The 10,544-nt window shown below is 44.0% G+C and overlaps 1 protein-coding gene and 1 pseudogene across 12 annotated transcripts in view; both read right to left on the bottom strand.

Annotated features, from left to right (window-relative positions):
- Window positions 1-6,326: 6,326 nt before the first annotated feature.
- Window positions 6,327-8,115, bottom strand: LOC116273723 (annotated as a pseudogene). The gene has a single exon (XR_004182053.1). The product of XR_004182053.1 is annotated as an uncharacterized LOC116273723 (transcript).
- Window positions 8,115-10,544, bottom strand: part of SIDT1 (SID1 transmembrane family member 1) — a 90,164-nt gene continuing 87,734 nt past the window's right edge. For all 11 annotated transcript variants that reach the window (XM_021934064.2, XM_003893938.5, XM_009199997.4 and 8 more), the window contains 2 exons: window positions 9,715-9,828; window positions 8,115-8,248 (listed from right to left, as the gene is read on the bottom strand). In XM_021934064.2, the coding sequence (XP_021789756.2) occupies window positions 8,186-8,248; window positions 9,715-9,828 (177 nt within the window). In that variant the 3' untranslated portion in view covers window positions 8,115-8,185. The remainder of the gene's footprint in view (window positions 8,249-9,714; window positions 9,829-10,544) is intronic.

The following is a 10,544-nucleotide window of genomic DNA, read 5'->3' as shown; positions in this document are numbered from 1 at the left end:
TGAGCCACTGTGCCTGGCCTAAAATTTTTCTTTAAATTTTTTGGGGAAGAAAAGTTAAAGTAGCTGGGATGAAACTACTACCTTATAGGAGGAGAGAGCTGGGCCCAGAGACCAAGAACAAAGATGGTTTGACCACTGAGGGAGCTGTAGATTCTGCCTGATCCGTGGGGCCAGCACAGATTGGTTTTGGAGGCAGCTTTGGAGAACTTTTAGACTCCTTACAACTTTTTGAGTTTTTGAATGTTTTTTAACCTCTAATTTTCTTTTTTTATAGAGACAGGATCTTGCTATGTTGTCCAAGCTGGTTTCAAACTCCTGGCCTCAAGTGGTCCTCCTGCCTTGGCCTCCCCAAGCGCTAGAACTACAGGCATGAGCCAGCGCACTGGGCTACTGAATGTTTTTTAGAAAATAAATAACCTCACTACATTCCTGTGCTTTCTCTCCATTTTAAATTTCGTTTTTGAAACAACAGGCTCCCAGTAGTAACCTGATGCTTTATGCCACATATATTTTAATTTAAAATGAATCTTTGGGTCTACAGTGCTTTGCCAAGTGCAATCATTGAATTTATAAAAAGGACTTTGGTTCTTAACTTTACAAGCTTAGAACCTGAAGCAATGGTCCTTATAGAAATCCAGCTGTTCCAGTTTAGACAGCCAAAATGCTCCACAGCTGCGGTTTTATTGATGAGCTTTCGTAAGACACAGTGAGTTCCATTGTTACTCAGGTTTGTATATCAGGCATATATCTTCCATATTTTGGAAAATGCTTTCCTTTTTGTTAATACCGTCAACAGTTATATAATTCTAGGCCTGTGTTTTGCACATATAGGTACACACAAAAATAAAAGGTGAATCTTCATTGCAGCACAGTCTGTTGTCCTTCTCTCTGTTCTTATTACCTGAGCCACTCATTCCTATTAGTCCAGGTTTCTGCACCATTCACTTCACCTACTGAACAGTGACTTCTCCAAGTTTCAGTTTCTCCATCTAGGAAATGGAACTAATGGTAATAGTAATAACTTCTCAGGGAGGTTTTCAGGATTAGATGTGGTTATGTGTATAAAACCCTTGGCAGAGTGCCCAATGATGAATGTTGGTTTTTTTTTTTTTGAGGCAGACTCTCACTCTGTTGCTCAGCCTGGAGTGCAGTGGTGCAATCATGGCTCACTGCAACCTCCACCTTCCAGGCTCAAGAGATTCTTGTGCCTCAGCCTCCTGAGTAGCTGGGACTACAGGCACATGCCAACACGCTGAGCTAATTTTTTTTTTTTTTAGATGAAGTCTTGCTCTGTCTCCTAGACTGGAGTGCAGTGGTGCCATCTCAGCTCACTGCCACTTCAGCCTCCCGGGTTCAAACGATTCTTCTGCCTTAGCCTCCCGAGTAGCTGGGATTACAGATGCAAGCCACCACACTTGGCTAATTTTTTTTTTTTTTGTATTTTTAGTAGAGACAGGGTTTTGCCATTTTGACCAGGCTGGGCTCGAACTACTGACCTCAGGTGATCCACTCGCCTCGACCTCCCAAAGTGCTGGGATTACAGGCATGGGCCACTGCACCGGGCCATAATTTTTTGTATTTTTAGTAGAGATGGGGTTTCGCCACATTGGCCAGGCTGGTCTTGAACTCCTGCCCTCAAGCGATCCACCCGCCTTGGCCTCCCAAAGTGCTGGGATTACAGATGTGAGCCACCGCACCCAGCCAAATGGTGGCTGTTTTAATGACCAGTTATGCCAACCTTAATGTTCTATAAGTAGAAATTGGAAGGTAGGAATTGAGGACATAAGTTTCCAATAGTAAGATCCCACTAAGAGGGCAGACTGAAAGCTTCAGTCCCATACTTGTCCTCTAGCAGAGTGAGGTTGTTGCAACTTCTTAGGAAGAGTTAGGCAGAGGAGCTATTTTTGTTTCTTCAAGGATGGAATAAAATCATCCTCACTCCAATTATCCTGCTCTCTAGATCTCTGTTTTCTGCTGAGATTAAAACTGGGACTTTCATTTTTCTTATGAAAACTTTGAAGTCATCAGTTAAATCATCTCTCTTATTTTTCTGACTTCTCCCCTTTTACCTAGGAATGATAGTTATTCACCTCCCCAGGGCAGGACAGGCCAGGCTGTAGGTGTCTGATAGGCTGTAAGCTTCCCTGTTAGTCCCAATATGATATTTTAACATTCTGCCTGTAGTAAGTAGTCGCTGTAGTCTCAGCTCAGTGGACCCCAAGGCTTCCTTTCTTTTTGCTTTCAGTTTGTTTGAAAACAAGATCAAACCCACCACTTCAAAAGTTTTTCCTCCTCCTTTAGTCCCTCGTCCGCAACCCATTTTATAGACACTGAAACGGCCTTCTGCAGGCTCCATGCGTCATCTGTGTCATCAACACTACTACCGAATGCTTTTCATGAAGTTAAGTAATTTTCTTTTCCTTCTAGCTTAGCTCTTAACTTCCATTACTCAAAGAAGCAGCTATCTTTCCCTGTTTGTCCCAATCCAGTCTCATTGACCTTCTTGTTTAAAGTCACCTTCCACATTCACAGCTTTTAGGGATGGTTCAGGCTAAAATCATATCTGTTCCCTTCCCCCTTAGACTTTCAGAAATCACTAACTGCTTGAGCTTGACCTTCGAATGAGTCTCCATTCGAGGTCTTCCAGGTTTACGTCATTCTTGCTGCATCTCAGTTTTCCTTTTCGTGAACATTCCATCCACATAATTATTATAAAGTTCTAGCCTTTGAAAGTCAACTTGAAATTCTCAGACATGTTTGGAGGAATCTCAGTGAGAAGCCTATTTCTTCAAAGTCACCCTTCCCTGAGAACCAGCATCCTTCTCTGATACCAGAGCCCAAGCAGGGTCTCCCTAATTACTTTATTTCTGTGTTTGGTTTTGTGGTAACTGGGAACCATAGACAGAGAAAGCCTGAACCTCCCTGAAGAGGTCTCTTAGGGAGGCCTCCAGAACCAAATATGCTCTCAAGGAATTCGGTTGTGAGAGAGATGCTATCAGCAATTAGGGCTTTACATTTCAGCATAAACATTGCTGAGAGTTACTTGAATTTTTTTTCTGTTCTGCACGTAATGGTAAGATTCTTATAAGGATGTTCTCTTCTTGTAGTTTTTGGCCTGATTATCCAGATTATAATCATCTGTTTTTTCCATGTCCATCTGCCCTAATGGACTGTAGAACACATGTCGGAAGGGATGGTGTGCATTTTGTTCACTGCTGTGCCCAGTTTCTCACAGTGCCTAGCCCAAGTATTTCATGACTGTTTAGTAAAACTGTATTTCTGATTCTATGTAAGTGAACAGAGATGTGATGAGAGAATAAAGGGGAAATGCACCCCCTCAAAAAGCTTATTACTTCGCAAGGTGTCCCATGTTGAGATAAAAGCAGAGTAAACCTCATGCCTAAATATGTCCTGTTTCCTAGAAGACGCCTGTCTAGTACCAGGGTGCCTTGTGAAAGGTTCAGATAAACAATTTAATGTAAATCATAAAATGCAAACCCACTTCTTCCTGGGATGGTAATGTTGCAGCACCCTAAAAGAGAGATTGTTTGAATTATTTTGGATGATATTCCGCTTAAAGCACCTAGAGTCATAATTCACACAAAAAAGTCAAGATTTAAATATAAAACAGGGGCCCAGGAGCAAGCCATGTCGAGACTGTATATCAGATTTCTCTTGCCCTGATTTGAAAATCTTCCACTGTTTAAATCTGTTGACTTCCAAATCATAACTATAATGCTGGGACAGGAGATGGGGCCCCTAGTTTTTATTTAGCACTTGACTGAAATGTAACATGACTTCAAGGCTCTTTTATGTTACAAAAATGCCAGCTATTGTTCATCTCCAGTGAAACGAATAAACCTTAGATGACAGGGACATCAAGGTAGACAAAAGGATGTAGGACAGAGCCGGGGAATTTAAACAATTTTGAGAGTTCGGGGAAAATGATAAAATCTCTTAATCTAGAGATATTTAAGAAGAAGTCAGGGATCTTCTTTCTAAAATTGGGGGAGCAAAGGGTACTTCTTCATGAACAACGGTGACCATCTAGTCTTTTTTGTACTCCAATAAGAATAGCAAGACCATGCTTCAGGAAAGCTGTCCAGTGTAAACAGGCCCGGCCTTGGAGTTCATTGAGTAGAGGTCTCTTTCTACAGAGGAGACCCAGGTGAAACCCTCTTGCTCTGGTGTTCCAGAAACTCAGCGGTGAAGGCGATCTGTGACTCTTCCCCAGATTCCTCGAATTCGTGAGCATTCAGGCCTAAGATTTAACATGCACTTAACCTTGTTAACAAAGGTGCCTTCATCTTGAGGAGACATTAAAACTTAGCCATGTAAATATATCTTGTCTCCTCCAGTGTTAAAACAACAACCACAACAACAACAAACAAAACTACTACAAGCTGGGTGGAATCACGGTAAACAAGCATTTTCCATTGACTCGAGCAGAGCAGATAGAATCTTTACCGATAGTGCTTTTTCTTAGTTTCACCAGGGACATTAGATTCATGGTGGTTCATTTCAAAACCATGCTTCCACTTTCAGGGACTCTTTTGTCACCTGTAGGCTGAAGCGTTCTCCTTAGCTGAAGACGCAAGCTTGTCCTACAGAATGTTTGGTAATAAGGGTGCGAAGGGAGGGAAACATTTGCACGTGGCATTCCCTGAAACAGGGTTGTAATAAATAGCTACTCGAGAGGAGAAAACCTAGGTTTTCCTTGAGATTCCCAGGGCAGAGACAGCAGTGATGAGGTGTCACATTATAGATAGCCAGGCTTTCCCACTTGGCCCTAGCTTTGGTAGCATTTTTTTTTTTTTCATCGGAGGTGGAATAAGGATATTCAGGGCCAGAGTCAGGGAAATGCAGCCACAAAGGACAAAGATGGGGGTAGGGATGGGAGGAGGCTGAACAGCTGTGGGCAGTGTCTCTGAAGGGGAAGAGGCCTCCCAACCTGTTCAGGGCCTCCCGGAGCTGAGGACAGGAAGCGGAACAGTTGGTTTCAATGAAGAGCCCCTGGAGGAGAGAGATCTCAGACTGGCCGACGGATCCACTCTTGCCCTGCCTCCCTGTGGGATTCAGGAGGGTGAGCTGAGGATCCCGTCTGCGTGAGCACTGCTGCTGGTACCCTGCACACCTCCACCTTCACCGTTCTCACATAGAATCATGGAGATGTGCCAGCTGAGGATGTGAGAGTTTCAGCACTTACCCACGGGCACACCGCGAGTAGCTGGACTCCAGAATCTTCCACAGATTGTACTGTTCCTTCTGTGAATAGTGTTTATCTTTGTTCCTCCCTTTCCCCTAAGTTTTGGATAGAGACTATCACCCATATTGAGGAGGATTTGGGTATTTGATTTACCAACACATGCATTTTGTGACCCCACAGAAACTTCCGGTGGGTGCCTGGAGTTACATAGAGAGCAGCTGCCATTTTCTTTGCCCCAAGGAGCTAGCTCGGTGACCTCCTTCAGTCATGGAAAGTCCCTTCCCCAGATAGACTCCGGCATTCCACTGGCTTCTCCTGCTGCTAAAATAAAACTGGGCAAATCCATCAGTAAACCGTGGAGCATAAAGAGGTCGGGCTGCTTCTCCAGCATTTGTCAGGGGTGTGAAGAGGTCATTTTTTATGTGCACAGCTTTGCTCCTCTGGCTGCTACATCTCGGTCCTGCTCCAGCTGAACCGCTCTTATTACTTCTGTGCTTGCTTTGCCAACAGCCTCTTCACAGTGACTGCTTTTCTCCAGTTACGCTCCTGTTGAACTCGGCTTTCTGAGTAACTCTTCCTTTCCCTTTTAAAGAGTGAAGTCCATGAACCCGGGCGAGAATTATCATAGACACTGTACTACAGAAATGGCTCGTTAAGCTCTTTAAGCTCTCCGTGCTCCCCTCCACCCCAGCACTTGTGTAAATCCTACAGATACAGCTGAATGACTTTATGTCCTCCAACCGTGAGACTGGCACTGTGGAAAGAATTAGCAACATGTACATTTAGAACTGGTATTTGTAAAAACAAGCCTGGTCTGGATTTGCAGTACTGTTGCAGGAACAAAACTGACCACAGCGTGTGAGTTTGTAGCACAAGACAGACGTGATCAGAAAACAGTGAAGGCTCCAGCAGCACAGTCCACCCTTTCCTCCAGGGCCCTCTCCCCATTTCGACTCACATTTTCCCGAACAAGCTACCAAACAGGTTATGCATCTGAAAATTTATTCACTTCAGCCACAGGGCGACTTGAATGGACTTTGTGTTCACATTTCCTCCCTTCGTCTTCTGTGGATTAGAGATCATAGTGCGTGAAGATAAAGAAATTAGGTCAAACCAGCCATAGTGAAACAGGCTCAAATCTTTATTATTTTTTATTTTTTAAGAGATGGGGGTCTCACTCTGTCATCCAGGCTGGAGTGCAGGGACGCAATCATAGTTCTCTGCGCGTCAATCTCCTGGGCTCAAGTGATCCTCCTGCCTCAGCCTCCCAAAGTGTTGGGATTACAGGCGTGAGCCACTGTGCCCTGCCAAACTTTTTTTACATGTTGGATTAACACAACCATTTAATTGGTGGCCTTCATATGGTCAATGGAAGCCAACACTTCTTAAAGAATAAAGAATAACAGAAGGCTAAGTACATATTTGGGGACTTTAAAAAAAAATCACAGAATAGTTCATTGAAAGCATCTTTGTGTTTTTAAAATCAGGAAAAGCTTGCTGTTCAAACTTCTAAAATGGGTTTATGAACACAATGCAAATAGTTTAGAGAAAGAATAATAATTTTAAAAAATTCCTGATCCATGTCTCTAACAAATGATCAGGAAAGCAGAGGCGAGAGGTGACTTTAATTTCACAAGCAAATATATACGCATGTGCACATTTACGCGTCTATTTTCTGATTACATCATACTCCAGGCAACAAGGGAGCCTGGTCAATGTAGGACTTCTCAGACACAGAAATGCCAGACAATGTGAGAGTGGAACCCGGATGCTGAGCTTGCCAACACCTTACTGGGGAGAGAATGAGAGTCAGGTGCAACCGAGAGACAATACTAGACAATACTAGATTAGCTGTGCATCTGAGAGTTGCTTCTGAGAACTTCAGGGAGGAAGTCTAGAACCCTGATCTACATAAAGTGACAGATGGCAGACTCGCTGTGGAGGACTCCTGAAGTAGTGTCCCTGGTTAGAACGCTGATTTCTTCCCTAAAGGTGATGTGGGCACAGAACTGAGCTGTGTGAATGGGAGGGCCAAGTAAGCACTGCTCACGCTGCTGAATTTGCTCTGGCAGCCCAAGTCCTTAAGGTGAGGCCTGTCTGGCTGCTGCTGCTGTTACCAGTCTTTTAGTATGGTTAGTCATTTCTCTTGTTCGTGCTGCTGTTAAAAGAGCTTTCCCTGTTTCTCCTTCTGCCTTGAAGCTGGCCAGACATCTGTGGAGTGACAGGGCCTTTCCAAGAAGGCAGAGTCAGAGTGATGAGGTCCACACAGGTCAGTGAGATGAAGACACGAAGGAATATGTAAGCACCCAGGCCTTGGTCCCAGTGACAGTTACTTGTTAACAGGAATGTGTGACAAACCCCACTCCTGAGCCCTTCTGATGGCATCAGAAACCTGGGGGAAATATACAGAGTTTCTTCTGGGAGGTGACTAGCTGGTGCCACTAGAACATCTATCCCAGTAGGGCAGGGCCTGGGGTCACCTTCCCACCATATTCTAAAGAATCACATCCTCCTGCTGGAGCAGCGGGTGTTGCAGAGGTGTGAAGGGGGCCAACACAGTTTCTGGGCAGGAATCCAAGCTGCTGGCCTTTCTGGGCAGGGCGACAACCGGAGGGAAGCGTGCAGCAGCATTCTGCCATTGCCGGCAAGTCTCCTTGAGGGTGGGAGGGGCCCCAAGATGGCGAGTTGACTTGGGTGCAGCGCCTGTTCCTGTTGCACTCCCAGAGCTGCAGATGGAAGGAGTGAGTGTTTCTCAGCTCCTCAGGTTTGCGTCTGTCCTCAAAACATGGCTCCCCTTCTGCCTCCCTTCTTGCAGGTTTAAATCTCCCGCAGCCCCTGTCCTTCCTGTGTGAAAGCAGAGCTGGCTCTACAGAGGGTGAGTGGGGCATCTGGCAGTGGTTACTTTGCTGCGGTCACTGTAATTTTCGTGAAACAGCACCAAGATTGATCGCTCCCTCCCTTCCTCTTAATGTTGGAGGTTCAGAAGACAGGAATCTGGTCTCTCCGAACCACATCAAGGTCATCATCCAAAGTTAACAAAACCTGAAACGAGAGGGACAGAGAAATGAAAGGAATGGACAGTCACTGCCACACTAAGTCCTGTTTTCTCTCCGAGATGCCCACAGACTGGAAACTGTTAGTTCCCTCTCATTCTCATCCCTTCTGCAGCTCTCTGCAATCCCTTGCTCTTAATAGGCACTTACTCTAATTATACAATTCATTTGTCAATTGATTCAAATATTCATGAAGGTTTATGATGTGCTATTCCAGATGCTATGGAAATATAGTTTGTAATGAAAGAGACAAAAATCCCTATTCTCCATGTAGCTTACATTCTAAAGAGGGCTTTAGACATGAAACAAATACATGAGTAAAATATAGCCCGTTAGATAGTAGTAAGTGCTAAGGATATAAGTTAAATAATGGAGGGAATATAGGAAGTATCAGGTGTGGGGAGGTAAAAAATTTTGATAGGGTGGCCTGGGAAGTCTTTACTTAGCGGACATTTAGGTCAAGAGTCAAAGGGAATGAAGTCCTGTTGGATAGAGTGTTGCTATATAAGAAATGTACCCTTCTCCTCCATTTCTAGTTCCCTCGACTACTACTGTCCCCACGTGGAACCTTTGGTTCCACTTTTGTTGTCTCTGTCTCTCTCATGAAGGTGACAATCAGAAGTAAAAGACAAGGAATGTTTATACAGATTGGCTAAGCTTCCCAAACTGGCCACTAGGGGGTAGCCCTGCTCCACTCTTGAAGTTATATGGCCCGCCTGAGCCCGCTTAGCGTGGAGCCCGGGCGTCTAGTAGGTCTGGGGCCTGAAGTCTAGTAGGGTTGTTAATTGTCGATTGAACCTGCCTACAGGCACCATGGACTTTTAATTGGGGAAAGTCAAAGTTAGGATTAAAGGATGGAACTATAATTCAGGGTTGATATAAATACGCATGGCTTCTGAGAAAGGGTTGGGGCAAAAAAACAGAGAAACTACAGGAGAGATTTTGGGACAGACTGATCAGAAGGCAACAGAGGCGTGGCTGCTATCCCAAGCCACTTAAGGAATATGTAAAATATTTGTGAAATATTCAGAGAGACTGGAGGAGGAGGAGGAGGAGGAGGAGGAGGAGGAGGAGGAGGAGGAGGAATGTCAGTATGGCATGAGAAAGAATAACCCAATGTTATCGAAATTGCTAAAAGTGGTTCCTGGGGGAATTTCGGGCATGTGGGTCTAATAACCAATTCAGAAAAAATGTGCTGTGCAACTTAGGGAAAATAATTTTGTCCTTCTGTGTCTAAAGATATTGAAGGGTAAAAGAAAAACTAAAGATCTAACCAAAGGACATAAAATTTATAAAAGAAATAAGATGGTCTGTATATTGAATTACAAGGAGGAAATGGAAAGTAAAATTAGAGAGGAATATAAAAAAACAATGTAAAGGAAGAGCAGAAGAAGAAAATGAGAGTACAAGATGTAAAGAGAGAAGGAAGTCACAAAAAGATAGATATGAACTCACCAAGAATGAGAAAAACAGAGCAGTAGCAGAGAGGAAGTGCCAGATGTCATGGTCATCGAAGAAATCCAGCAGAATGCACTCGCGGTTCTTCTCCCGGGATTCGGCCGGAGTTCCCTGGAGGAAGGTGAGGCAGAACATGGACAAGATTCCCTCAGTTCAACTGTTCAAAGAGCTGAACATCTGGAAAGTTACAAAAATGCTACTAGGTGTCTGGTTTGAAAAGTTAGCTTCCAAGGAAACATACATCCACACAAAAACCTGTACACAAAGACCTCAAAAGCACAGGCAACAAAGCAAAAATAGAAAAGAGAGATTACATCAAGCTACAAAGCTTCTGCACAGCAAAGGAAATGACAAACAAAGGGAAGAGACAACCCACAGAATGGGAGAAAATATTTGCAAACTATCCGTTGACCAGAAATTAATAACCAGAATGTATAAGGAGCTCAAACAACTCTAAGTGAAAAAAATCCAATTTAAAAATGGGCAAAAGACACGAATAGACATTTCTCAAAAGAAGACATACAAATGACAAACAGGCGTATGAAAAGGTGCTCAACATCATTGATCATCAGAGAATGCAAATCACAACTACAATGAGATATCATCTTACCCTTGTTAAAAAGGCTCGTATCAAAAAGACAGGCAATAACAGATGCTGGCGAGGATGTGGAGAAAAGGGAATTCTCACACACTGTTGGTGGGAATGTAAATTAGTACAGCCACTGTGGAGAACAGTTTGGAAGTTCCTTAAAAAGCTAAAAATAGAGCTACGGCCAGGTACAGTGGCTCACGCCTGTAATCCCAGCACCATGGAAGGCACAGGCAGG

Source organism: Papio anubis, chromosome 2, assembly GCF_008728515.1.
Source record: "Papio anubis isolate 15944 chromosome 2, Panubis1.0, whole genome shotgun sequence".
Classification (NCBI taxonomy): Eukaryota; Metazoa; Chordata; class Mammalia; order Primates; family Cercopithecidae; genus Papio; species Papio anubis.
This window is presented reverse-complemented; position numbering and strand designations above follow the sequence as displayed.